This window comes from Hyalella azteca, unplaced genomic scaffold (assembly GCF_000764305.2).
Source record: "Hyalella azteca isolate HAZT.00-mixed unplaced genomic scaffold, Hazt_2.0.2 contig4507, whole genome shotgun sequence".
In the NCBI taxonomy this organism is placed as follows: domain Eukaryota; kingdom Metazoa; phylum Arthropoda; class Malacostraca; order Amphipoda; family Hyalellidae; genus Hyalella; species Hyalella azteca.
In genome coordinates this window covers 607,836-634,494 of record NW_025934720.1, presented here as the reverse complement: position 1 = coordinate 634,494, position 26,659 = coordinate 607,836, and the positions used below count along the sequence as shown (strand labels likewise).

At 35.7% G+C, this 26,659-nt stretch overlaps 1 protein-coding gene across 1 annotated transcript in view; it reads right to left on the bottom strand.

The window, feature by feature from the left end:
• LOC108680096 (CUGBP Elav-like family member 4) overlaps positions 1-26,659 on the bottom strand; it is a 432,488-nt gene that overhangs the window by 6,870 nt on the left and 398,959 nt on the right. The window contains exons 5-14 of the mRNA XM_047880045.1: positions 18,984-19,063; positions 17,503-17,661; positions 15,336-15,483; positions 13,179-13,223; positions 9,374-9,541; positions 5,976-6,050; positions 4,390-4,479; positions 1,928-2,026; positions 865-1,023; positions 550-682 (exon numbers count right to left, since the gene is read on the bottom strand). Of these exons, the coding sequence (XP_047736001.1) occupies positions 555-682; positions 865-1,023; positions 1,928-2,026; positions 4,390-4,479; positions 5,976-6,050; positions 9,374-9,541; positions 13,179-13,223; positions 15,336-15,483; positions 17,503-17,661; positions 18,984-19,063 (1,151 nt within the window). The 3' untranslated portion in view covers positions 550-554. The remainder of the gene's footprint in view (positions 1-549; positions 683-864; positions 1,024-1,927; positions 2,027-4,389; positions 4,480-5,975; positions 6,051-9,373; positions 9,542-13,178; positions 13,224-15,335; positions 15,484-17,502; positions 17,662-18,983; positions 19,064-26,659) is intronic.

Below are 26,659 nucleotides of genomic sequence, written 5' to 3'. Positions count from 1 at the left end.
GGTAATTTGTAATGATATTAAAGAAATTGTAGAAATCAGGAAATTTACAATAAACAATAGCCCCTTTCCAATCTCCGTCGTATAAAACGGCCACTTATTAATTTTCTTCTAATCAGCAACGAAAACACAATAAATGAACATATACGTTAAAGATAGAGATACGTTATTAATTTTAAATGTTCATGAAATTATTCCATTTAATATATAAGTCATAAACTAATAAAATAGAAACTGTAAAGAAATTAAAATGCAATTCATCCGGAATTTGAGAAATTACAATGCTGCCTACTCTCGTAACTCTAACTAATTCCAGTAAGGTCTAAATTCAATTTGAAGATAGCCTGTTTACTCTCGTAGCTCTCACATACAGTATTTCAGTAAGGTGTATATTCAAGATAAAGAAAGCCGGCTTACTCTCGTAGCTCTCACATATATCAGTAAGGTCTAAATTCAAGGTAAAGAAAACCTGCTTACTCTCGTAGCTCTCACATATTTCAGTAAGGTCTAAATTCAAGGTAAAGAAAGCCTGCTTACTCTCGTAGCTCTCACATATTTCAGTAAGGTCTACTAGCATCCTTGGGTCGCTTGAGTTGAACCTTTAGTCGCTTCATGCCGATCTGGAAGCCGTTCATGGATTGTATGGCAGCTTGGGCGGAGGTGGGATTGTCGAAACTTACGAAACCTGGCACAGAGTTTAACAATAATGAATCTTGATTGTTTTGTTTATTCATTTCGTTCTGTGAATGCAATCTGAGCCTCGAAAGAAGGTGCTGTGAAATTTAGTTGTCAAGGTAACCTCATTCTTTACAATTCAGTTTAGAATAATTGGCACATAATATCATTAAAGTAATTGATTATCCTCACCGAAGCATTTGCTCTGATTGGTAGCTCTGTCAATGAAGACTTTTGAGGAGATGACATTCCCGAACGGCAGGAACATTTGCATGAGCTCCGCGTCGCCAAACTCTTGTGGCAAATGGTAGATGAAGAGATTGCAGCCTTCCGGTCCTGAGATCGAGCAACCTGCACAGAAAGAAAACTCTATGAAATGAAATATGAATGAAAATATTGCCGATACACTATTAGAGTCATCGATGCTCGTGTTAGTGCAAGGGATCTTAGTTTATCAATTTAATTAGCCTGGGTGATATAAAAAGTTATAATAAATAACTTTTCTTCAATGGTGAATGAAAATGGACTCAAGAGTACTCAACTGCAAGGGAACATTTTATTTTTTGCTGAAGACAGACTACAGGGAAAATAATTATTTTCGCTGTGTATTTTATTTATATAATTATGGAAGCCGTGGTTCTTTTCATGCCATGATTATGCTACGAAAGATATATGAGAATATTGATAATTTGTTTTGCTTGACGTTATCTTATCATGTCCAACGAACACTTAGAAACAAGCTCAAAAATTACAAAAAATACCGCATATTATACAATACGATTGCTAAAAATCTAAACATGTTGATAGAAAACGCAAAACAGTGATTCAAAACTACTTTAATTCAAGTTTTTAAAGGTAAATACACAAGGAGAAAACTATTCACATCTACAATACAAAGACACGAAGCAAGCAAAGACAAGCCATCAGAACAAATACGCGAATCGCTTCAAAACAAATCCCGAAACACAAAGAAAATGGTTGTTAGAAAAATCTGATGAAACACAGTAACAATTCCCAAGAGAATGAACAGAAAATGTGCTTTGCAAAAATAATATATCTCAACAAATCATAATTGTTGAATATGAATACGATTCTCCACCAGTGGACGTACCCTGAAATGAAGTTTAAGGAAACTCCCTTGAAGTATTTAGATGTAAGTCGTTTCCTATACTCAACTAATTATAATTTGTCTTATTTGTTGTGAAGCTGGTAAGGAATGCGATGAAATTACTGTAATGACTCATCATGCATTTACTTGAAACAAGGTACTTTCTTCTTCGATACAATTGATGAAGCGGTAGCGTCGCGGCCACGGACGAGGCAAAGGGTTCACCAGTGGAGCCTCCATCAAATCCTAAGAAAATCCCAGCCAAACTAATGATTGGAATGTGGCGCAGCATAATTTTATATACTTTAGGCAATAAGAAAATCCCAGCCGAACAAATGATTGGAATGTGGCGCAGCATAATTTTAGATACTCTAGGCAATAACTCAACCAACAAAGTGACATAGACTCGCACACTTCAAGCAAAATTCAAGTGAAAAGTTTGAAATGGCGAATCTTACTTATAAAAACTATAGATATAGCTAAACCAAGTTAAGTTTTGGGGCAACAGACATATATTTTCATACACAAAACAAGGTAAATAGAAAACATATGAATGTTTACATTACAGTAAAATGCACGAACTAATTGAAACAAGTCACCAGAAACAGTGAGGAACAACTCAATATAAATTTCTTAGCTTCATTGGTCTTCATAACTAAAAAATGATACATAGACAAAGGAGAAAACGCACTAATAAAACTTTTCAATAACCTCATGAACTAAATGATTTTGAACACATTGAAAGAAGACTATTTGTAAACAAATGAAGTTCAATATTCTGCAGAAGAAATGTCTTCAACATGTATAATACAACGCAAATATAATCATCATACCCGTTGAAGTCATCGTCAACATTGAAGCGATAAGTTCTCTTACATTCATTCGAATAGATGAGAAATCTTAAGCGATTTGTATGTCATCGTTATTAAATCATGTGCATAAAGAAACAAGAATAAGGTCGTCGGCAACATAATTATACCATGACTCACGGACAATTCTGACACATAGGAAAGCACACGCAATATCAATCAATGGATGCAATACTACACTCGTTCACGGCTCGCCAAAGAAAGAAATTCAGCGAATGACATTGAGCCGAGCAAGTTTCAGGAATTTCTAAAAAAGATGCTTCAAATATTCCACTTAAGTTACTAAATTAGCCCGTTTGGTTCAAGACAACAATTGCTCTTTGAATGAGTTTCTAAATGCACAGCAAAGGCAGAAAATAAAGTTGATACTCTGAGCCTTGATGAGACGGACATCGAGAACACTGCACACCAACATGCATATTAACCCACAGAAGGGAAACACCTCTAAATAATGCAATGAAGAATGAATGCATAGGAAAAAATGATGTGTAGAAAAATAGCGACAATAAGTACGCCAGATTATGGGCTTGTGATGGATCTTGTAAATGAATCGCGTAATGATTTTTATTGCAACTATGTCGAAAAAGAGTGGATAAATAGGAATGTTAAACAAATATATACCTACGCTCGAATACTCGCAGAAGTAGATAGGAATGGGAGTTAAATTTGTGTATAAGTCTCGACATTTTTATTGAAGCTTTGTATTATAAGCAATCGTCAGTCTTATTCCTGATTGTGGAACCGAATTTTTTTACCTTAAATAGCAAAAATATTAGCCAAAAAACGAAGAGTTGGTTTTGAAAGATTTGAAGTATTGATGTAACTCTCTCTGCAATCTCTTTCGCAATTTCTCTATTCCACTCGACGTATTTTATCGCACTTCTTAATCACAAGCATGAGGTTATTCAAAGTTATTTATTATTTCAGTAAGAGCGATTAATAGTCATTTCAACCTTTGATTCTAATAATTCAATTTTTTTACCGCAGAAAGAAGAATTTAGATAGCAAAGCTGACTTTAGCCTGAAATTTCTGTGATTGTTCATAGCAACGTTCAATGATTGTTCAATAGAAACTAATGCATTAGAAACTTCCACCTTTCCACCAATAGAACAAGTGATTCGGCTCGATTTAATCTAATTTAAACGTAATAATTACATGGAAGTGATGGGTTTGTTGCAGACTGACAATGCTTACGATGTAATTCGGCATAAGGTAATCTTTTGGTTAGAATGATATTTTTGATATATATTATGCCGCCAGGTTTATTTCATTAACATATTTTCCTATCACTAATGCACTTAATTCATTAACTATATTGTATAATATTATTTCAAACGTTTTTCGGCAAATTAAATAGAATAGTTTGTGTAGCGTTTAGTGTAGTAATGTAAAGTCAAGTGTATAACGAGACTAAAATTTTGAAACGATCATGATGGCGTTCAGTTTATTTCATCGGTTCAACGAGCGCAATTATTAGAACCGATAATGATCGCGTATCAGTTAAGTGATTAAGATAATAATCGCGGAGGAAGAATTTTAACCCCATTCCATATTTTAATTGTGCCGTCAAGTCGCATTTACGTGTCTGACTTTAATTTTCCCACAACCTAACCGATTCTCGAGCCTAATTTTGTTTTGAATACAAATTAATTAATAAATTATGTGCCTAATTGTACTGATATATGTTGAGGAGATCTTAAGTAGGTAATTCTCTATGAGAGAATATCATAAAATCTCACCTTCAGCCTTGGTTTGGTTGATGGGAGTCGCGGCGAGATGAGGAGAAGCTATTTGTCCATGAACAGGGAATACGGCAGGACTGAAGGCAGCTGTACGCGGTTCCCAGGTGAACAAGAGAAGCGACATGAGACTTCTATCTAGTCCACACCGAATACTCAAACGGCATTCCACAAATCAAATTCCACATATATACATTGAGTTAGTAAAGCAAACGACAAATTATATTGAAGCATAACATATGGATTTTCTTCGGGTTAGAGCGAAAGTTTACTTTTAATTTTAGTTAATATGGTGACCAACAAAAGCGCTAACAAAATTCGATCTAGGCATGGGAATTAAATGCCGTATTTTTATATTGTTGAGATGACTTGCCAAGATTTTTTTTCCTCCGCTTCAAAATTGGCAGTAATCAAGTTCAGGAACAATGGGAATCCATATGTAGAGCCTTACATGATATGGTGTGCAAATTTCAAGTAAAAATGAAATCATGGCGGTTGGTGGCAATTGATCATGTCGTAGGTTTAATTTTCATTTGCTTTAAATAAACCGTTATGATAAATGTACAAAATTTAGGCGAGTGTAATAGTTAATTATAATTGAATTAGATAAACATGTGCCAGTTGGAAAAATTTACTTTTATATGATTTAATTTATTTGGATGAAAACTTAGACCTTTTGATGGTCATACGTAGACCGCGATGAGTTTGATCAAAACAGCGCTTGTCAGTGCGCACGAAATTTGTTGTATTTATGAAAAAATAATGCGGCCTGAAAAAAATCTGCCTGTTAAGAGTGCGTGCAAACTTGAGTTTTGACAGCTGGTAGGATGTTACACTTTAAGGAAACAGGAGCCTTTTTAGAGGAGAAAAAACATCGAGAAATGCATAGTGCCATGAATGTCATTTGGGGAATTATTGTCAGGATGGATCAGTAGGAAGCACATCGACAAGTGGAAGAGCTTTAAAATTTAATATTTATTCCCATAAGATGGAATATATTCAAGATCCAACATCGAGACATCGATTAAGTGTTCGTACAATGAGTAACCTAACACGTTGTAGGTCTTCACAATTATCCGATGACATCAATACAGCACAAAATCATGCATGCATCAGCACAAGAAACTAATCTAGAAATTATACTTTAATTTCAACCGATTTAAAAAAAACAATAAAAAACGCCATTAACAGTAAGTTCCCCAATTGGTTTTGTGTGGGGACATGAGTACGTTATTGAAATTCCATGGTACCGAACGAACATTGAATGAACTTATATCAGAATTTCAACAGAAACTCGCACAAAATTTATACGAGATTAATGCTCATTTTCACGTACAGAATAATCTCAATGCCAGAATAATAATGATAACTCATTTCTTGCTCATCTTTGCATGATATTTAGCTCGAGATAGAAAAATTTCTCCGAGCAACTTACTCCCAAGCATTTTTATGAAATACCAATAATTAATATCGAGTAACTGAATTAGTTGGTTGTGCTGGTTCCCTTTTATTGCTGAACATTGAACAATTAAACACAAACAACTCTGGGTCTGTAAGAATGTCGTCCAACTCGAGGGTATACTCACCAACTCCGGAATACGGCATCCCGGGGTAAGCTGAAGGTTGCATGGCGGTAGCGTCTCCGTTTGGGATAGGTTGCGCTGCAAATAGAAGTTTCTGTCAATTTCTAAACAAATAATTAATCATATAACAAAAAATTGATAAATGTTAGAATTTTGGCATTGAATACTCATGAACCAAGATTTGAAACTTTGGTTATATGGTTTGTAAAGTTAAATGATATTTTAGTTATCATATAATTCCTCATGACAAATGGTTGCAAGTAGTCCTATGATACTTCCTTGACATAAATCGTTCAAAGACTAGAATAATTAAAATGTCTTGCAACATAATTGGTTATCTTCCATTAAAGTAATTTTTTGTACAATCTAATAAAATTTAAGGCCTAATTAGCGTAGGAGTAAAATTCGCTTCCTGATTTTAATATGTATTGGCATGAAAAATAAATTTGTCAGAAAATATTTCACCTTTCATCGTTCTTTTTTTTCGAAAATTTTTTTGCTAAAAAAATTCTAAAGGAAACTAGTTTGACGATAAAGTGACCTTGAGGTCTGGGTAACGCTTAGATTTTTAATTTGGAGGCAATTTTTCAACTTGCGTTATAAATCATTTCAAGATAGCGCATTGATTACCAATAGGCCATTACTGAGAAATTATTATTATCAACGAATATAAAGAAAATCAGTGGAAAGAAACAGGTGAATTAATCAGAGAAATGATGAAAAATCATATGAAAATCAAATCAAACAATATGAAGAAAAATCAAATCGCAAATAAAGATGGCGTGCCAAATCAAGTTAGTTTGCAATTTCATAATATGACAAGCAAACTTACCGTGCTAGTATTATAATAATTTTCATTGATCTTAGAAAATATGAAAATTAATTAGAGCGTAAAATTTAACGATTCCTGGATTTTTAAACCAAGAAGATAGAAATGTAGAAATGTCAATTGTTTATAACTGAACATGAAAATCGCTGCGAAAGTAGAATAACAATAATAGAATAATAAATAGTACAGTAGTATAAAAATAAATAAATAACAATAATAGAATAGAAAATAGAATAATTTAATAATAACATTTTTGCCAAAAAATATTATATTTTGAGTTTCTCTGAGCTTCTCGTGAGAAATTAGCCTCGCTGCTCCTATCCACTTTGCTATCGAGTCACTCTTGGATTCCAGGAATCATCTTAACACGTTGACTACGATTGCTTCATCTTGTACTATTATTTCAGATTTTGTATTGTTTTTAAACAGGGTTGCCAGACGGTCGTTTTTTCCGGACAAATTCCATGATTTAGCTTTTCTCAATTGCATTTGCTGGCTAAGATCAATGATAGGGGTACTTCAGAATTAAATTTCAAATACTGCTAAAAGAATATAAATGGAATTTTTATAGCGGAACCTACAAATAAACTAGCATATATTGAGTTATCGGCCTTGTTTGGCCTTTCATTTTCTCGGATTTTGCCGATTTTAGGCAACCTGAATTATGTACCACTACGTCCTGGAGAAATACATTTCGTGGTACGCACATGTACCACTTCGGAGTCAACGTGTTAAAAACATGACTCGCAATTCCTGTACGAGGGTTGAAGGCTGCTTTTTCGAAAAGTCGATTATGTAGTCAAATAAACTACTAATTATTCTCAAATTTTAAAATAATGTTTGCTAGTGCTCTCATTGCACTCTGTCTAATGTGGTATCGACTGATGTTACCAAGAACTGTCAAAATTCAATTTAAAGTGCCAGCTGGCGATCACATTCGAATGATTGGCAAGAAACTTAGACAGCTTCTCTTCCACTTGTTTGTAGAATGGCAAATCAATTTAAAAATGAGGGCATTGATACGAAAGCACTATCTCGTCTTTATGTTCTGACAGTAACATTTCTAATATATTTAAAGACCGAAAATGCAATTTATGTAGGCGTAGAACAAGGAGAAAGTGTAGAGCAAGGAGAAATAGAAGTTGGGAGACATATTAAGGGATTTGCGAAGGCATGAATTGAATCAAGAAACTTGTAAATAGATAAGATAATCGAATTAGACGTGATATTTATAAGCAAAAAGTATTATGTGGAAGATAATTACATGCGGTATGTCGAAAAAGGAGTTTAATTTCACCACACCAAACAACAAGATTAAACACAGGTGAAGAATTTTTATTACAACAAATTTTTTTTAATTAAACAGCAGAACCATACATAGATTAATGAAAAAAGTTTGATTTCTCATTAAAAATGAATGAAGTGACATTAACAGAAAAAAATTAATTATGCTCCTTCATATTTTTCCACAAATTAGTCAAGTGAAAACATTAAAGATTATTTGTAAAGTGAAACAGAAAAATTGAAGGCAACAATGGCAAAATATAAAAGCTTGCCTTCGTAATTATTATTAGGGTAGCAAAGTGAAATTTAGGAAGTGCATTTATTTAAATTTTCAAAAAAGTAAGACAGGCAACTGAAAATTACTCACTAGCTGATATACGTTGAATAATGTAGGAGGAATTAAAACATTCATGCAAAACAACAACAAATGAATGAAAATTGTATGGAAGTAATAAATCCTCTTGTCATCGCAAGGTTTTCGTAAGTACAGCGCGTAAAGGGAATAAAACATCGAATAAGGCACCGAAACAAACATTAAAATACCGAACATGCGTGTCAAAAAAGGGACAAGTAATGGTAGATGAAGTGGTGGGATACTGGGGTTAATTATAATTATGTTGAGTTATTCATAATAGACTGAAAAATAGTATATTTTGGATAACTTAAAAATTTGCCAATAAAAAAGTTCATTAAAGTTTGGCGAGTGCACTCGTGTAAGTTGAACGATAACGACGTATACTATTTAATTTGCACTGGCGATCATTTCGAAATTTCAGAACACGTAAAACCGAAACCCAGAAAAACGATGCTCAAAATGATCTTGTCTTAACGCTCACAGCTACACAAATATGAGATAATTTCACCTTTTTTACTTAATTACTTCTTATTCACTTACGTACAATATAATTTGCGATTTTATATTTTATTTAAATTTTTGCTGATACACTGGCCTGTAATGACATTGAGAAATTCGGTGCAAATTTCTCAAAAAACGTAAAAAAGACGAAATAAGACAGGCTTGAGACATCACACAAAATGAATGATTACATATATTTATGTACACATTTGATAACGTGCTACCAATCTCTGGGTTAATAAATTCACGTCGCGTGACCGAAAACTTTACGGACCGTTTGCCTATCGCCTCGTCACATATGAATTTCATCGGGGAAGAGAGTAGGATAGCTTAGCTGTTGGTACAATCGGGTTAAAAGAATCATATTAATAGCAGCATGTCAGTAGAAGCGTATTAGAAGAAGCATATTAGTGCAATGTTAGTGATTCTTACGTGCAGCAGCAAAGCCCTGTGGAATGCCATTAGTAGAATAAACGGAAGTCTCAGTGGCTCCATTTTGGCTACTAGGTCCACCGTGCTGAGGAGCAATATTGAAACTCTGTAGCGTTGGTGACGACAGCGATGGCAGTGCTCCGTTAACGGCAGGTGCAGCGTTTGTACCTGCATGAACGAACCCAGCACTAGGATCGACCCTAAATTATGCCTCTAGTGTCATCCATTGTAAACTTTTATAACGCTTACAGAATTTTCATTGCCACTCGAGTGATGGCCCCAAATAATTACTACTATTGTCAAAGCTATAATTGTTAACTGCAAAAGACTTCACATATGTGGTACTCGGAAGAGAGGTTATGTCAGAGCCTATATATCCTTTGAATTTAGTAGAACAGAAATTCAGTTACAGAGGTTCGGATCTCGCTTAACTAATGGGTCGAAGAAGAATCTAAACTTATAAGATAATATCTTTTCTTCATCATCAGGTAGCGTAAGCAATTGAAAATGCTCCATGGAAATGATAGGCATTCATGTCCGTCATGTTATAAATGAAATTATGTGTAATTAGCTGCCTACGTGCAGTTTGACTGCAGTTAGAATTTCTGTATATTTTCATAATGTGGTAAAAAATCGTCATATTTCAGAAGAAGTTACTCGAATTGACGCCATTTAGGCAAAATTTATATTTGAAACAGGTTGGAGTTCCTCCACAATTACATTTCCATAGCAATTAGTACAGATACTTCAGTGTAACTTGGGTTTAATATAAATTTTATTTATGCGAACTCAATTGAATAATTAGCGTTATCTCTTGCAGAAATCTTTATTAAGACCAAAGTTTAATATATTAGTATTCTTAAAAATGTGGAGTGATCCGTATCGTTAAAAATTTAGGCTCAGGCTGCACCAAACCCTAGAAGTATAGAAAATTCGCACCCCGAGGATTCAGGTATTACGATATTATTGCAGGCTCCACGACATATTTTACGCGCCCATTATAAATATGGTATTGCATGATTACCAAGATGACCCAGCTTATTGAGTTTTTAATATAAAGCTCAACATGAAGAATAACGGAATCGCTATTTGGTAAAGAATATTTAAAACTACAGCAATAATATAATTAAAATTATTCAAGTTCGGGCCTGAGCGACAAAATTTCGGGAGGCTTCATTTCAGAGATTGTGTTGCGCATACGAAGCTCATTGCAATAATTACCGCATTTATAAGAAATTATCAACATATATAACAAATTATTATATTGCTTTACACTTTTAAATAAGAAGCTTCCGCAGCTTTCCATCAGCGTCTTCATTATCAATAGTTGTATGATATGAACAAGAACTTGTATAAATTCCTCGGCATTGAAGTACGTATTGCCTTTACAATCACAGGTCCGGTGACGCAAGAGAGTGAAATTCAAACCTGGAAATTCTAATCATGGCGATCTGAACAAATTTCACGCAAAATATGAAACATGAGCATGAATTGAATAAAATTCCACTTCTACAGATTCGAAAGCATTACATTGTGTTCCCGAAACTTAGAGTTACCAGCATATGTTGTGTCGTCTACATGAAACAACTTACATTAATTGAGAATCGTTCCTTTTGATAATTTTTCGTGAGGTCGACAGAGCCGTTATTAGAAATTTGGAAGTAATAAATCCTCTAATTTTTTTTCAAATAAGCTTTTATCGATCTATAAATAATGAATAAATAAATGTACCATCCGTTTTCTAACTTAAATACAAAAGTCTTCAGTTGTTCTGTCTGAACCTCGAGACACTCATAGGCAGACTCACGTTCTGACGTAAACTTAAACACTAATTTTCTAAAATTGAAGTTGAAAGTAAAGCAAATAACCTTTCTTAAATATAATTACGAGATTCGAATGAAATTTTCATATATGCCTTTTAAGTCAAACTAGAGTCATTTGAAATTCATATTCAAGCTAATAACTTTTGAACTGAGTCAGTACTAGATTTGAGCAGAAAAAATCAATGAAGCACTAATAAAAACTAGGGACAATACTTGAAAAAAGTAGTCAAAAAGGTTCTATGTGAGGCGTTCGCGAAGGTTATGAAGTTAAGATGAAGGTGAGGTGGGAGACGTATCAATGATACAACACATCGTGAACTGTTATTAAACATCAAACAAGCAATAAAAGAACTCCATGCACAAGGTGCAATCATATACTACTGAAAAATACTACAGAATAAGCAAAGTTGAAGTGCGTTAGATCTAAAACTACGATGGAAGCCAATTTCCATGCTACAGGTGTTCGTAATAGGCCTGTGACGATTTGTACAGTAGAGGGATAGAGGGCAAGTATGAATACTTTGAAAATATTTTGATGTTGATTCTGTGAGAAATACGGATAACATTTCTGCACTACATAGGTTCAGATTATGCGGGAAAAACACTATACTAAAATCCAGTTTTCATTCGGTGCACGGCAAATTGAGGCGTTAGTTTTTCATAACATCCTAGCTCGTGAAGTTTATGTCAGTATTTTCATCCAGAAAATTTGTCGAGAGATAAATGAGGATGAAAATCAACATAAGAAAAAAAAATTAAATAAATAAATAAATAATGATTATAATTTAATATAAATTGTTAGTTTTCAAAATCCATAATATTTTTTGCGACATTTCATAACATAATAATAAATAAAATTTATTCCTAGCCTTTTTTGTCTCATTTTGTAAATTTGTTCAGCATTTGCAACTGAATGACCTAACGCTGATAAATCCTGCCTTGGAAATTAGCTCGGAGGTGCCAGACAAAATTTGGATAATCAATAATCAAACTAAAATATAGTGTCAGTTCAGATAATGATCAACAATTTTCGTCTTATATTTTAAACCAATAAATGTGAATATAATGAGAAATTTTTCTTGTGGCAGCGTCATCAAGTAAAAATTCGAAAAAATTCTTTTGTAGGTGGTAAGTAAACGAATAAAATTTATCACTAGACCGAACAGAAGATATTATTTCATGAACTATTAAAACAGCTTGAACTTTAAGGGGAATTTACGTTGGAACAATATCGTGAAGTGTAAGAGGGCGAAGTTGGATAGATTTTTTTTTTATTTAACTGAACCTTAATAAAATTACTACTTCTGGCCCGACTCAATCGCGGAGCCAGCAACACGTGACTGATTAGAAACATCACGACGATCAACGTACTCGCAGTGCCACTAACGAACTAATCCGCAATTAATGTTAATAAAAATTGCGTGTAAAAAATAATTCAAATTGCCTTGTTTGAATTCCTGGGTGCATGACCGAGGTGCCATCAGCCAGTTTTCGCACTTCACTGATTGGAATAAATGAACGATTTTTTCCATGAAATGAATGTAGTTGAAAAATGATTGAAGGTTTTTTTCCATTAATGTAGTTTCCATGATTTTTTGGGGGATTGTTTCCTTATGAAGCGCTAAAAGTCGTGTGTTTACAATCATCGTGTCTGGCTCGAGCAATCAACTTCAGATGGTCATGCAAGCACAAACAGGGAACCCATTCGAACTTTATCGTCTACTGCACAATGGCGATAGTGGAGAACACAACTCCCAAACAACGGAGCATTACACAATAATTCTGTTATGCAAATATTTTTATCATTCATAGTAAAAGATGGTATTTAGAAGGTAACAGGAATTTCAAAGTGTCAAGGTTTCGACGATGAAGCACGACTGGGGCTCGTTACTGGACAGGGCTTCAGGGCCGAGTGTATATAAGGATTTCTGTGAAGGATTTCTATAAGGATTTCTGTGAAGGCGGCAGCGACAGGAACTTACCAACTTTAGTTAAGTGATACTCCCATGGCAAGCCAACAGTCGTCGCTAAGCAGAAAATGACAAAAATAAAGTTGCTTTATAAAGAGGAGATGCAAAAAAGCAAGAAGATTGTAACAGAGACAAGGGAATTGTGGACATTTCGGGAGGGACTGCAAATTTTATCCTCTTTTTCAGGAACTGCATGCAAAAACGTGGTAATCTTGGATGGATTATCCCGAGAAGGGAAGTTACAAATGCTTACAAATGAGAAGAGCTCTGCTTTACATTATCACGACCAGACTTTCACAACTAACAAAGTTTTCTGTCTCAGGACAGATCCACACGCCATTGATGAGACGAAAACTCGGATGGCAAATGTTCCGTTTGCCTGGTTTTACCATTGGCATTACCTGCATAGTACACCCAGCAAGTATACCATTGGCATTACCTGCATAGTACATCCAGCAAGTAATACCATTGGCATTACCTGCATAGTTCTGCATAGTACACCCAGCAAGTAATACCATTGGCATTACCTGCATGGTGCACCCACCAAGTAATACCATTGGCATTATCTGCATAGTACACCCAGCAAGTAATACCATTGGCATTATCTGCATAGTACACCTAGCAAGTAATACCATTGGCATCACGTGCATAGTAGACCAAGTAAGTAACGCCCATAGCATAATTAAGGTGAAGAATATCGGCCAGATGAGGTTTCGTCTTTCGCTGCCGTATGGAACAGTGCCCAGGACACAAGCGAGATTGAGAGCATCAGGCGAGGTGATCAAGAGATTTCGTTCTCCAGTGGGTAAGCAAGTAACTTTTGAAATTCTATAGCAAGTAACTCTTGAAATTCTATAGCAAGTAACTCTTGAAATTCTATAGCAAGTAACTCTTGAAATTCTATGGCAAGTAACTCTTGAAATTCTATGGCAAGTAACTCTGGAAATTCTATGGCAAGTAACTCTTGACATTCTACGGCAAAATTTGTCCACGGGGAAAACATGCAATTCCCTAATTAGGTTGGGCACAAAACATGATAATGTTCCTATCCTAGAAAACATCAGACACTAAAATTGCACAAAATAGAATCAAATCGAGATCAAACTTTTCAATCTAAAATTGCACGGAAACACACAACATCAATATCAATTCAAAGACTCAAAAATAACGTTCTATATATTGACGATTAACAATTTTCATGAAGAGAAAGTCCATGGAATCGCACGCGCATGTTTTTGAATGGCTTCAAACAGACAAACAAACTGTTGTGCAAATATCTATCCAATTTCACAGATGCAAATAGTAGAAAAATTTATAATTCATTGAACATCCATCACTGAAGTTGCTATAAAATAGATTCTTTCAGTCCTTCAGTCATTTGACTTTAAAGCAATGAAGATACATAAATTAAAACAAAACAACACAGAAATAGCACCAGACAAAACACACGAATAAATGAATCAATCCAACCCAACTACAAAAAAACTTGTGCAACTGACTTACAACAACGTACGATTTACACCACCAAACCATCACATATTACATTGAAGAAATGAACACATCTCATGGCAATGCTCGATATATCACACTTCCACTAGTAAAGAAAACGAGTCCTAGGCGCCGTTTCCAGATTAAAAGAGTGCAAAGAAACCATTTAATAAAATTTGACAAATAAGTGATGCAACGCTGTTTCCATATTGTTGATTAAAATAAAAAATGTTGAAAAGCTGTTTCTGTTTTGTATATGAATAGGATACAAGGCGATGGATCATAACTTTCGTGATTCACGAATATTATTATGTAGATTAATAAATGTCTAAATTTTTCTCTATTATTGCATGGGCAAGGAAAATAATTATTTTAGCTAAAGTTACGTTTCTGCGTTAGGAGAACGGCTTCATATGAACAAGTGGTAGGAAAAAGTAATTATTTGCTCAAACTGGCAAGTAACTAAAACGTTTATCAACGTTTCTGAAAATTAAATATCGGAAACGAAATCAACTCACAGTTCTCTACTCTTGAACAAAATGAACACGGCCCTATTCATCAATAATAAACAAATTTTACTTTAAAAAAACAATCAGAAAACGGGGCCGAACCTCAATTTTCTGCTAACTAACAATATAAATAGGAGGATAAAAGCACAGTTTCTGAGTACATTGAACTGACCTGACGAGGGAGGAACAACGGGGCTGGTAATGCCGTTGGTGAGAGGGGCAGCGGCGTGGGGCATCTGAGTGAGGGCGGCCATAGGGCTCACGTAGGTGCCCTGACTGGCCGCGGCCATCAGGGCTGCTTGCTGATGCATGAACTGTTGCTGAGGGACCAACAACATACACTTAATCTTCGGTTAACAGCAGAATTATGTATTGTTATGTTAATTCAGAACATGTAAGTAGTTGATCTTTAATCAAAGAACACGTGCAAAATCTAGTAATGAACTATTAACTATGGACTTCAATCAGCTTCCTTTGCCTAATATCCGATTTAGAGGAGTAATTTTTTTGAGTGTTTAGTTATGTTACAAACTTGAACAGATTTCGTGGTTCAACCGTTAGTAAAGCTTTTGTTTTTAAGCACACTTATTGCGAACGAATTTCGAAATTTTTATCATTTGGATTATAAAAATAAGTATTTATGTATTGAAAGAATTTAACTTCCAACGACTTTCAGAAAATATTTATCGAAAATTTCTCATATACCTGCAACAATTAAAGGCGGAATAATAAAATAAAATTCAGAATAGAATAACACGAATTGCCGATGTCCTCGTTCATAACTGCAGCCTTTAAAAGCGTGAGCCAAACAGCGTGCTTTTGGATGCACTGAATTCGATTGCATCCATAAGCGCAATAATCTTGTTTTCTCGTTCTGAAGTGTAAATGAGTTTGATTAACACATTACGTGATAATCTCTCCAATAACTCCAGGCCATTGGTGTCGGTAATAAAATGCGTTCAGCGTGTACCATCCTGGAAGTGACAATTGAAATATTTTTTGTTCACAAGAATACTTTTGTTCAATGTTTTTTGTTGCAATTGAAACACAAGAAACGAGCATCGCAACTTTACAGCTTGCATACGGGGTGAAGGGATCAAAATAAGATTAAAATAATAATTTAATGGGATACATACGTACGTCCAGATAGGTTGGAGGCACATATTCTAATTGAACCATAAGTTACTCTTGAAAAAAATATTGTACGTTCTTGACAGGCGATATACAGTAATGCGCAACAATTAAAGCAAACTTTTGTCAGCAGCCGGAAAGAACAAGCAAGTAGCGTCACTTGCACTTCCTTCGAGTCTCCAATGTAAATTCAGGAGGCGGCAATTTACGAAAAGTTTGTTATAGGAGTCAAGGAAAGGAGCTACTATGAGCCCAACTCCCGCAATGAGCATTGCACATCACACAATATCTCCGTGCCAATGAAGGCACTATAGTTTCCAATCGGGCCTGTGAGCTCTCAGTAGCGGTTCTCGAAATTCGCAGTCATTGAAGCCAACAAATTACCCAATGATCACAGGCCATCAGCGAGGCTGAAAGTAGACACTATCTGACCTAACTCCGAGAGAAGAATCAAGTTTACTTTTCAAGTATTAGAGTGTCATTCATCTAGTCTAGTCAGCTCTCGTGTCATTCATCTAGTCATCCGGGAAACAAAAATAGATGGCACACTTCGTGAAGTTGAGATGAGGGGGAGATGGAGATACAGACCACGAACGAAGGGTGATTTGTTAGGATGCCAGCAAAATATATCGCTGAAAACTCAACTATTTGCTAGCCTATCTAAAACTATCAAAAGATCTTTGATCTCGGAAATACGGATCTCTTTGTTGCTTAATTTCATTTATGAAAAAGAATCGGGATTGTCTTCGATGTCTTAGCATTGACACACCAAAGAATCCGAATTGCAGGAATTTCTTTTCATGAAAATTGAATATTTTGCAGGCTCGCGTTGGAACTCGCCTTGTTACAGAGGACTGAAGCAAACGGTGCAACAAATTACAGCTGCTAACGCTCTTCATGTGCTTACAGAATAATGGCGTTTGACTAATCAAGGATACCAGAGTCGAGTGTATTCCCGGCATTGTTAAATAATCTCACAAAAAGAGCCCTCAACCAGTTGGAAATTTTTTGGACAGTACAATTTCACGTGATATTTTTAATATGGCTGCCGACAAAGCCGCAGGTAATGCGGAATTTCATAGTGTTTAAATGACACATCACATTTAAATGACAAATGACACATATCTGAAGCTTTATGTTCAAATCTATCGCCAAATGGTTGAATCTGTTCTTTTACGCAACGCACATGATATGAACTTTTCACTCACTTCAGTAACGTTGACCTGGGCGTAAGTGCCGTACGCGCCGAACTGGTTGAAGACAAAAGGGTTGAGAAGCCCCATGTTGCTGGCCATGTGCTGCATACGCCTCAGCTGTCGCTCCTTCTCTGTGTCGGCGAACTTCACGACGAGACTCGATGACGCTCCCTGCGGGTCAGGCGCAATGTTAATACAATCAATACACAAGCATCGCACATAAAATTATAATCATAAAAAATCTTTTTTGGGGGGATGATAAATTCAGACAATTATCACACAAAATCCTTTTTTTGGATGGTAAATTGAGACAATTATCGCACAAAATCCTTTTTTGGGGGATGGTAAATTGAGACAATCACCACACATAATCATTAAAATCACAAGCAATTATCAAAATTTAAGCTAATTACAATACACAACAGTTGGAATCTTCCAGACAATTATTTTTGTATATGATAAATTGACACCGAATCATTAAATTTTGTGACAAATGCCACGAACAATAATTAAAATCACAAATATTTATCAAAATTTTAAGCCAATCATCACACACAATAGTTAAAATCACACACAATCTTTTTTTTTGAGAGTGAGAAATATCGTAACTTATCGGTACTTAACAGTATAATAACAGAAGACAGTAATAAAGTGAATCCGTAAATAATCGATTGCTCTCAAACTATTATTATTATTTAGAGTAGTGAATTACTTTTACGCTATATTTATACCGATTAAATTCAGGTATAGATATTATTTTTTTTCGATTTCAAAATTTGGTATAAATTCTACAATACCTAAATGGCGAATAATATGGAGATATGAAGGTGCATTTACAGTATCTTGGCAAATAGTAGTTCTCACGAGTAAAAAGAAATTTCAGCGAAGTTGAGGAAAAATTTGGTGAAAGGGAATAAACCGCTTCAGTTCTTTCGTATGAATGAAATGGTAAATTAAATAGAACGTTTGTCATATTGCGATGGAGTGACATGAATTTTGAATCCTGTAGGATGTCTCTAATCCTGAAGGATGAGAGACACAGACGGCTATTCACCCCTGAATAAGGAATGGTTGCATAAAAACTCAAAGTCCAAATATCAGCGTCAAAAGAATTGAAATAAACATTTGGGAGTGACGAATTTAAGAAGCCTTTCGTCTCAAGTCAGTTTTCACTTCATGCGTGACCGAACGGCCATACATCCTGAATAAGGAATGGTTGCATAAAATCACCAAGTCTAAATATCAGCGTCGACAGAATTAAAATAAACATTTAGGAGTGAAGAATTTACGAAGCGTTTAGTCCAAAGTCATTTTTCACTTCATGCGTGTCCGAAGCTCAAAGCAAGACATTTTTTTACGATTTATTAGTTGCGGTCCACATATTCAACCATGATTCTTTTGTAATTTTTTTGAAAAAGTGTCTATATCCTTTTTTAAATTTTGCACTCGCCAAAATAAGAAGAAGTCAGTTCCTTATTATGAAATGAACTTACCGGCATTGTCTGGCTGCCGTGCAGATGGTTGATAGCTGATTGAGCTTCTGAGTGGGCAGCGTACTTGACAAAAGCACAACCTGCGCAGAGCACAGAATTTAGCGTGACGTGTCATCCAAACAAATCTGATCCATTGGGGCATTTCAACGGATGAAATTACGTTAATTGAAGAATGTGCCAAAACATTCATTGTTTTCTGCGTGAGAAACGATGTTAGCACTAGATTATAAATTAAACAAAGCAAGCATTAAAAAGTGAGAACTCAACTTGCTTGATTAATTTGCTTATTTTGATAAATATAAACCAATTGGCAGTCTTATTTATATACAGTTATATACTAAGAAATAGAAGAATCCCTACTTGTTAGCACAGATTAATTCTAATCATTGAAAATTCGGTGGAGAACTTGAAATTCCCTGAATTTCAGAAAGACCGTATATCGTAAACAGACGATAAGGGAGGAGTAACATATTATAGATCAAAGGGGATTGAAATTAATCAAACGTCGAGATATTGCGAAATTTTGTAACCGTGCTGAACCTCCGATGAGTATTTCCCTAATTTAAAACACAATGAAGATGTGACAATCTCTGTTCGAAGTACATTTGAATTCCGTGATCTCAGCGAAAACACATGAATGTTTCACGAAGTTGACTTCCGCGTATCATAGTTAAAAATAAGAAGAAGAAATATTTTTCGATATATTTGCGAAATATTACATGTTTTCCCTCAATTTTCCCATCGCTATACGAATTTTGCAAGGGAATAATTTTAAAAATTTTCAATAAATCTTATCAAAATATTTTGAAATTAAATGCACAGATATTCCACGTTACAGCACAATGTACGGCTTAATTTGAATCGGTATCATATCTTATCAACAAATATTTTTACCTAGGCTCAGGTTAGGTTTTAATCAGAGGCTCAAGTGACTGGCTATTCCAGTAATTGGCAGCTCGGCCAATGCATGGCCAATCGGCTCGCTGCAAAATGCCGATAAATGAAAGATCGCATCGGATGCACGGCGAGCCCAAATGTAAACAATTAGAAGCAATGATCATCCTCTTGAACTTGATTGTGGAAACAATGGCGGAACGAACTCGTATTTTTCCGCTCACTAATGACAGCCAATTAAACCTCTTATTGAAATGAAAGCAGAAACCGATGGTATGATGATTGGCATGATGAACACATGAGAAGGATAAATGATTGCATTCAAGGGGATTTAACTTTGTAGTTTACAGTAGTTCTCATGAGACTTCATCAGTTCAGGAATAAATAATACAAATAATTTTGAAGAATAATTTTTGTATTGTACGCACGAGTCTTAAATAAAAACTATCAATTGAAAATGTATGATCTACACTCGATAGCGAGTAGTGACGTCTGTGTATTATCTTTTTTTTATCAAGGAATCTATAATTAGAAACCAATAGAACTGAAAAAAATTAAATCGTTGCGCTTGCACTCTAAACGTTTTAATTATATCAGAACATAAAAGAGTGGGAAAACGGGTACCTTGTAAATAGTTCCTTCAGATATTTACCGCCACACATTGAATCTAGAAAAATAATTAGTCCCTTAAATTTCTTCAAAAATTCATTTCATCAGGCTCACAAAGCTCTGCATTGCTACGCTGTAATGCACGACGCTTGCAATCTAAAGATCCAAGCTAACTGAATTGTAAAAAAATTATTTGTTTCGACAGTGAAAAAAAGTTTCAATTTAAATTTCATAAGCAAATATTACGGTTTCCCTGTATCTTGGCCATGCAGGGGCCTGAAATGTTTAAAATGATCTACATTTGAAAGGAGGGACGGATATTAACATTCAGTAATTCGAGTTAAAGCAAGTCCTAAAACCATATCCAATTATGCAATAATTATAAAACAAAATAAACAGTAGGTAAATCTCTTCTCATTCACTTCGATGTTAGGCGTCAAACGGTGGCCAAGCCGAGGCAGAGCGAAATAGAGATGTGGAGGCGCTGGTCCAAGAGCCGAGGGCGCCTATTCTCAGCACCACGTCTTAATAACTCCCCTTGAATATTTGATGAGGGCACTGGCAGGAAGCCTCGAGAAAGCCGCTTTCTAATTGGGTGTTGGCCATCCTGTGGCTGTCGATCCTTGCATTGTTGATGACGCGTCTTTGTGAGCGGAACTCGTCCATTATTTCCTCTAATGATGTAAGCACCGACATTTTATTTAGCAATTAATACTGGTTAGTTATAGAGATCCGTTATGGAATTACACATGGGAAGAAGGAAATTATGGAACGAATGGTAGATGAAGATGATATATATCCAAAAGTCATTAACACGACGCGAGACAAGTTGTTGTGTAATATTATCACACTTTTTCAATGGACGTAACTTGTATGTGCTTAGTGATCACGCAACCTTCTACTAATATACTTATTTAATGGATGACCTTTGGCGTGACGAACAACAGAAAAACGATGAGATTCTTTATTGATGCGAAAAATTTTTTTGCAGGCACTTTTTTAGTCGGAGGGACTAATAGTGAAGTAGATATTTTTTATGGGCACAAAACAATGTAAACTGGTAAACTTATGCTGCAGCGAACAGTGTTATGAAGCTTGTCATCGCATTGGAATGATCGACTCCTGCAGTGGCGCAGGAGCGTTTACAAGAGAAGGAAGCTTCGTGGCACAGTTACTGTAGGAAGCTTCGCGGAACAGTTACTGTAGGAAGCTTCGTGGCACAGTTACTGTAGGGAGCTTCGTGGCACAGTTACTGTAGGAAGCTTCGTGGCAGAGTTACTGTAGGAAGCTTCATGGTGCAGTTCCAAAAAAAAAAAATAACTGCGTTAGTAGCAGCGTCAAATAACGGCTAAGGTTTTAGTTGCATTACGGCTCCTTAATTATATGTTGCATTACGGCTGCGACGGTGACGTCAGTATCGATGTTCGATTCCAGGACTATACAGAGCTACTGTGTGAGTTGCGTGCGCTTGTGTGCGTGTGTGTGTGTGTGTGTGTGAGGGAGCTAAGCTGACAGTCTGGTCCACACAAATCATGCATGAGGTTGCCTGCGCATTATTCACTAGTAGAGAGACCTGGACTGCTGCAGTCCCGCAGAAAAGCCAAGCTTAATAAAATATAAGACATAGGCTGCTGCTCCCGCTTCCTATTCTACTCTTCTTCCATCGAGCGTTCCAGGCTCTGAGCTGTGAGCGTTCGACGGGCGTTATAAAGAAATAATTTCATAGCAGCGACGAATTTATTCAACAATAAAAACATCTCGATGCGTTGTGAGGTCAAATGAAGTTATTTTTTTATTTTTTCGAATATTTTTTTTAGAAAAAGGATTGCGTTTCAAATGAGTCATAACAACAGCAGAAGTAGAATGCTAATGAGCCGCTGAAATTCTGCCAGCGATTACATGGAGCGTTCCTCACGGTTTATTCTTACTGGGAATGAGGGCTAAACGCCAATAGAATTTTCTAAAAAATTATGGCCGAAATCAAATAATTGGAAACCTCCTCAAGAAAGGATATCATCATCCAAGAAAATTATTTTGTACTTAAATGAAATTTTACAAGTGAAGTAACCTTAAATGGAAAATGGTTTGCGTAGTAAAGAAACGCATGTACACAAATATAGTGAAGCGGGCGTTGTAGATATCGTAATGCTTGACATGCATTTTGCATGACTGACCCACTTTTGTTGGTCCCTAAAGTGCGCGATTTTAAAAAAATAATTATTTTTACAGATTAAATAGAAGAATTAAAAATGAAATTAAATTATTATTGTCCTTAGACATTGTCTTTGATATCTGTTCCCACCAGAAGGCGTGAAATGGAACGCTATGCATTAAATAACAAATTAAATAAAAAATAAAACGTCTATTAAGAAATTTATTTTACTACATTTATATTCAAGAAAATAGACTATGGCCGTGTAGCTGTGCTTATTGTTTCCATCAAGAACGGGTGGAAATAATTGAAACGACCAAAACACTTCTACATTAGAGAAAATAGTGGCAAGCTTATTTAATTCATTCATATTGGCCATTTAAGCTTAAGTTTTATGTAGCCATCAAAGCAATCTATATTTGTACTGCACAAATGTGCTTCAGAGTACGTGTATGATGCTAAGGGTATCATAGATACCATCGACTACTTCATGCATTAGTTATGTTGTTTACTTTTTAAGATCCGCATTGTGGATAGCATCACATTTTTTTCAGCTCATCCATCAGAAATTCATAGTCATTGTTCGCTCATGTACCATCATAGTAAATTAAACTGTGTTCGTTAAAGTGAACTGCATTATACAGACGGCAGAGCAACGCCAGTTTAATAAAATTCAGTTAATCGACACACGTGCATGCGAATATTTATGGCAACTACCTGTGGCAACATTGTTGGATCAGTAAGTCTGACAATCAAAATAAATACATGTAAAAATCGTATTAAAGTTCACAGGAAATGTAGCTTATAAATCATCCAAGTTTTTAGTTATCTGTATAACAGCAGACCCGATTTCATACATGAACCCAGCATACAGAGGTCATATAGTCCGCTGTATAATTATCAGCGAATAAATAGAGATAATTTAGATAGTGATTTATCGGTCCAAACAATCTATGAGCTTTTTGCTGGCAAGATATAATTGCTGAAGACGAGCGCTTCTGTGCACAACGCTGACAAAGATACGCATAGGTTTCCTTGGTGAAATATTCTTCAATATTACATGAAGTTCTTCAGCACAAAGGGACGATCGATGTTATCGAGATGGAGGGTTTAATCGTGCCGCTTGCAACTGCAGCGACTGAAGAGAATAAATCAACGATGCGCCTTCTTTGATGATATCTTTAGTAGCTTCGATACCAAAGATTGTTCAGTGTGATACAACTTTTGTTCAGTACAAGGAGGGAGGGAGTGAACGAAGTCGGTATCCTTGCGTTGAGTATTAGAAAAGTTTCTATTATTTTATTGCAATATTCACGCACAGTGTGCTAAATTAGTATATGGCTTCGGGTATGACAATAAAAAATTGGCGGTAGTTAGTATGATTTCACGCCATCGACGTGACGGATTATATTGATGAATACACGCGAGATGATTCAATGCACGTTATTAGTTTCCTAATTAAGTCATTCTCAGTAAGTGGTGATCACCGGGTTTGGTATCTCGACAATTTATTATTTCTTGCAGTGCTATCATATTCTTATCTCAACGTTAAGATTACTCAGCACTATAAATTATAATTATTGGCGCAGGTAAAACAGCAGGTACCCGTAAAACCTAATAGTTACGGGCAACTTCTCAAAGCCACATTCTTCAGGAACAATTAATGAGAAGCTACTAAACACTTCCCACTTAATGCTCTTTTTAAAGTGAAAAAAATTTCGAAGTTCACTGAAACATTACGAGTAGTGAACATTTCAGTGGATCGATCGAAATCAATTAGAAGAACGATGGGCTCGTGCATATTCCGAGTTGTTTCTTTACCGGCTGTTGAGTTCCTCTGGCAAACATGGCCGCTCTGGAGAACAAGAAAAGCTTTGTCGAGAACCTTCTTCGATATAGACAGATTACGATCAAAGCCAAGCAGGGTAGACTCGAGCAACGGCCGGGAGCTACCACAGCTACTCACAGGTAGCCTTTCGATTACAGTTAATATCCGACAATGTAAAATGCGATATGAAGAATATCGGGAAATTGTATTAAAAATAAAATATGTTTATTGAAATATTGTACTATGTAATATGAAGAGCGATTCTAACTTGTTCGTGAAGAATACTAATTAATAAGAACTGAATTAAAGAGAAAAAGATGGACTGGCATTGATGTGAAATTTTTTTGTAATCATTGCCTATTTTAATGAGGAAATTAAGTTACATGTAAATCAGTATATATAAAGTCATACTTTATTATTTTGAATTTAAAAGAGCGATATTACTGAGAAATTAGAGTCGAAAATTTTTATATGTGTTTAATATTAATATATATAAGAATATGTGTGATATTACTGCGTACGTTAGAGTCGCATTGTGGCTTTCTTAGTGCGGAAAACGTCGATTTATTGTTCAAGGTGCGAATAGAAGAAACAAATAACTAAGCAAGGCACTTGTCAGGTTAGTTCATGATGAGTAGTTGACTGAAGCGTCACTCACGTGGATTCAGTTGTATGTTGATATTTGATTCTCATTAAGCTGACGTCAGGAGCTGATGAATATTTCCGAAATTAATCTACTTTGATTTGTAGAGACAACAATTTATTCACAGCAGGTACTGCTGCATAAAAAAATTCTATCTAATTTTGTCACTAGAGTTTTTTCAACGAGCCATATCAATTACAGTGTAAATAAGGTGTATAAATATTGTGTGTGATACGGTAGAGTTCATGAAAATTTAGACACTCTATTTGAATAATCCTATAATGCCTAACTTCTCATCGAAGTTAGGCAGACGTGCAGAGTGATTTTTTGTTAATGAAAATCTTAATATTCTCAACACGCGGATGAGAATTATCTAGGCAAATCCTGAATAAGGACAAAGTCAACACAAGAAGACTTCAATCAACGACCAAACATCAGGAACAAAGAACACTGAAGCGAAACAATGAGGTTGGTTCTTATTGACTTCAATATTATCTAATTGGACTTTTTAGCAGAACCGAGGTAGTGATGAAGGAAGTCGCCCGAGCCTCGTTACCAGCGTCATGACGTTCAATGTTCTCCAGTTGTTCTTTCGTGCAACTTATTCTCTTATTTACAGCGAAAAAAAATTCAAAGCAATAAATTAACTATTCAGAATAACTGAATTGGTGCCAGGTATATTAAGGATAGAAACGAAAAAATAAATATAATCATTATTAAAATTACAACCTCAAAAGATATGTTGATTAAGTTACCCTGAACATGCGCTCTCAATACACATGGAATAACACATTGTAAAAGCATTAAAAACAAATAAAAACGAGCAAGGCATGCAAATATATCAGTTCCCAGAAATATAGAATGGTTTACAAATTTAGTAGTTGACAAAGCCTTTGGACGACCCTTTTGGGGAAGTTGAGTTCACTGTCGCAACTCTTGACCGCGCAGAGCAAGTAGGTAGTGCGCTGGTAGATGTACGGTGCAGACTACATAAGCTGAGTAATAAGGTAGTTAGCGGGTTAGAAGTGTAGGTAAAGCATAGAGCATTCAGATAGATGGGCGAGTAGAAACATAGGTACAACGTAGAATAATAAGGAAGGCATATACCCAGAGTATAAGTATGCGTAGATGTACAAGTAGAAGTATAGGACAAGTCTATGTAGAGTAGATATCGAGCGTGGGGCGAGCTGCACAGAGAAGGGCCGCTCGTAACCTAATGAGGTCCTCAGATGAAGGCTGGCAATCGAAGCCTTTGTCTCTTGCTAACAGCAGTCAACAGAGAGCGCAGGCAGGCGGAGTGCTGCTTCGTAGCCAACAGGAGTTCTTGCTACCGGCAGTCAACAGAGAGAGCAGGCTGGCGGAGTGCTGCTTCGTTGCCAACAGGAGTTCTTGCTAACAGCAGTCAACAGAGAGAGCATGCAGGCGGAGTGCTGCTTCGTTGCCAACAGGAGTTCTTGCTAACAGCAGTCAACAGAGGGCTCATAGCAGGCACAATTCAACAAAATCCTCGTGGCCAACAGAAGGACCAATTTATTTCCATTTTTAAGCTC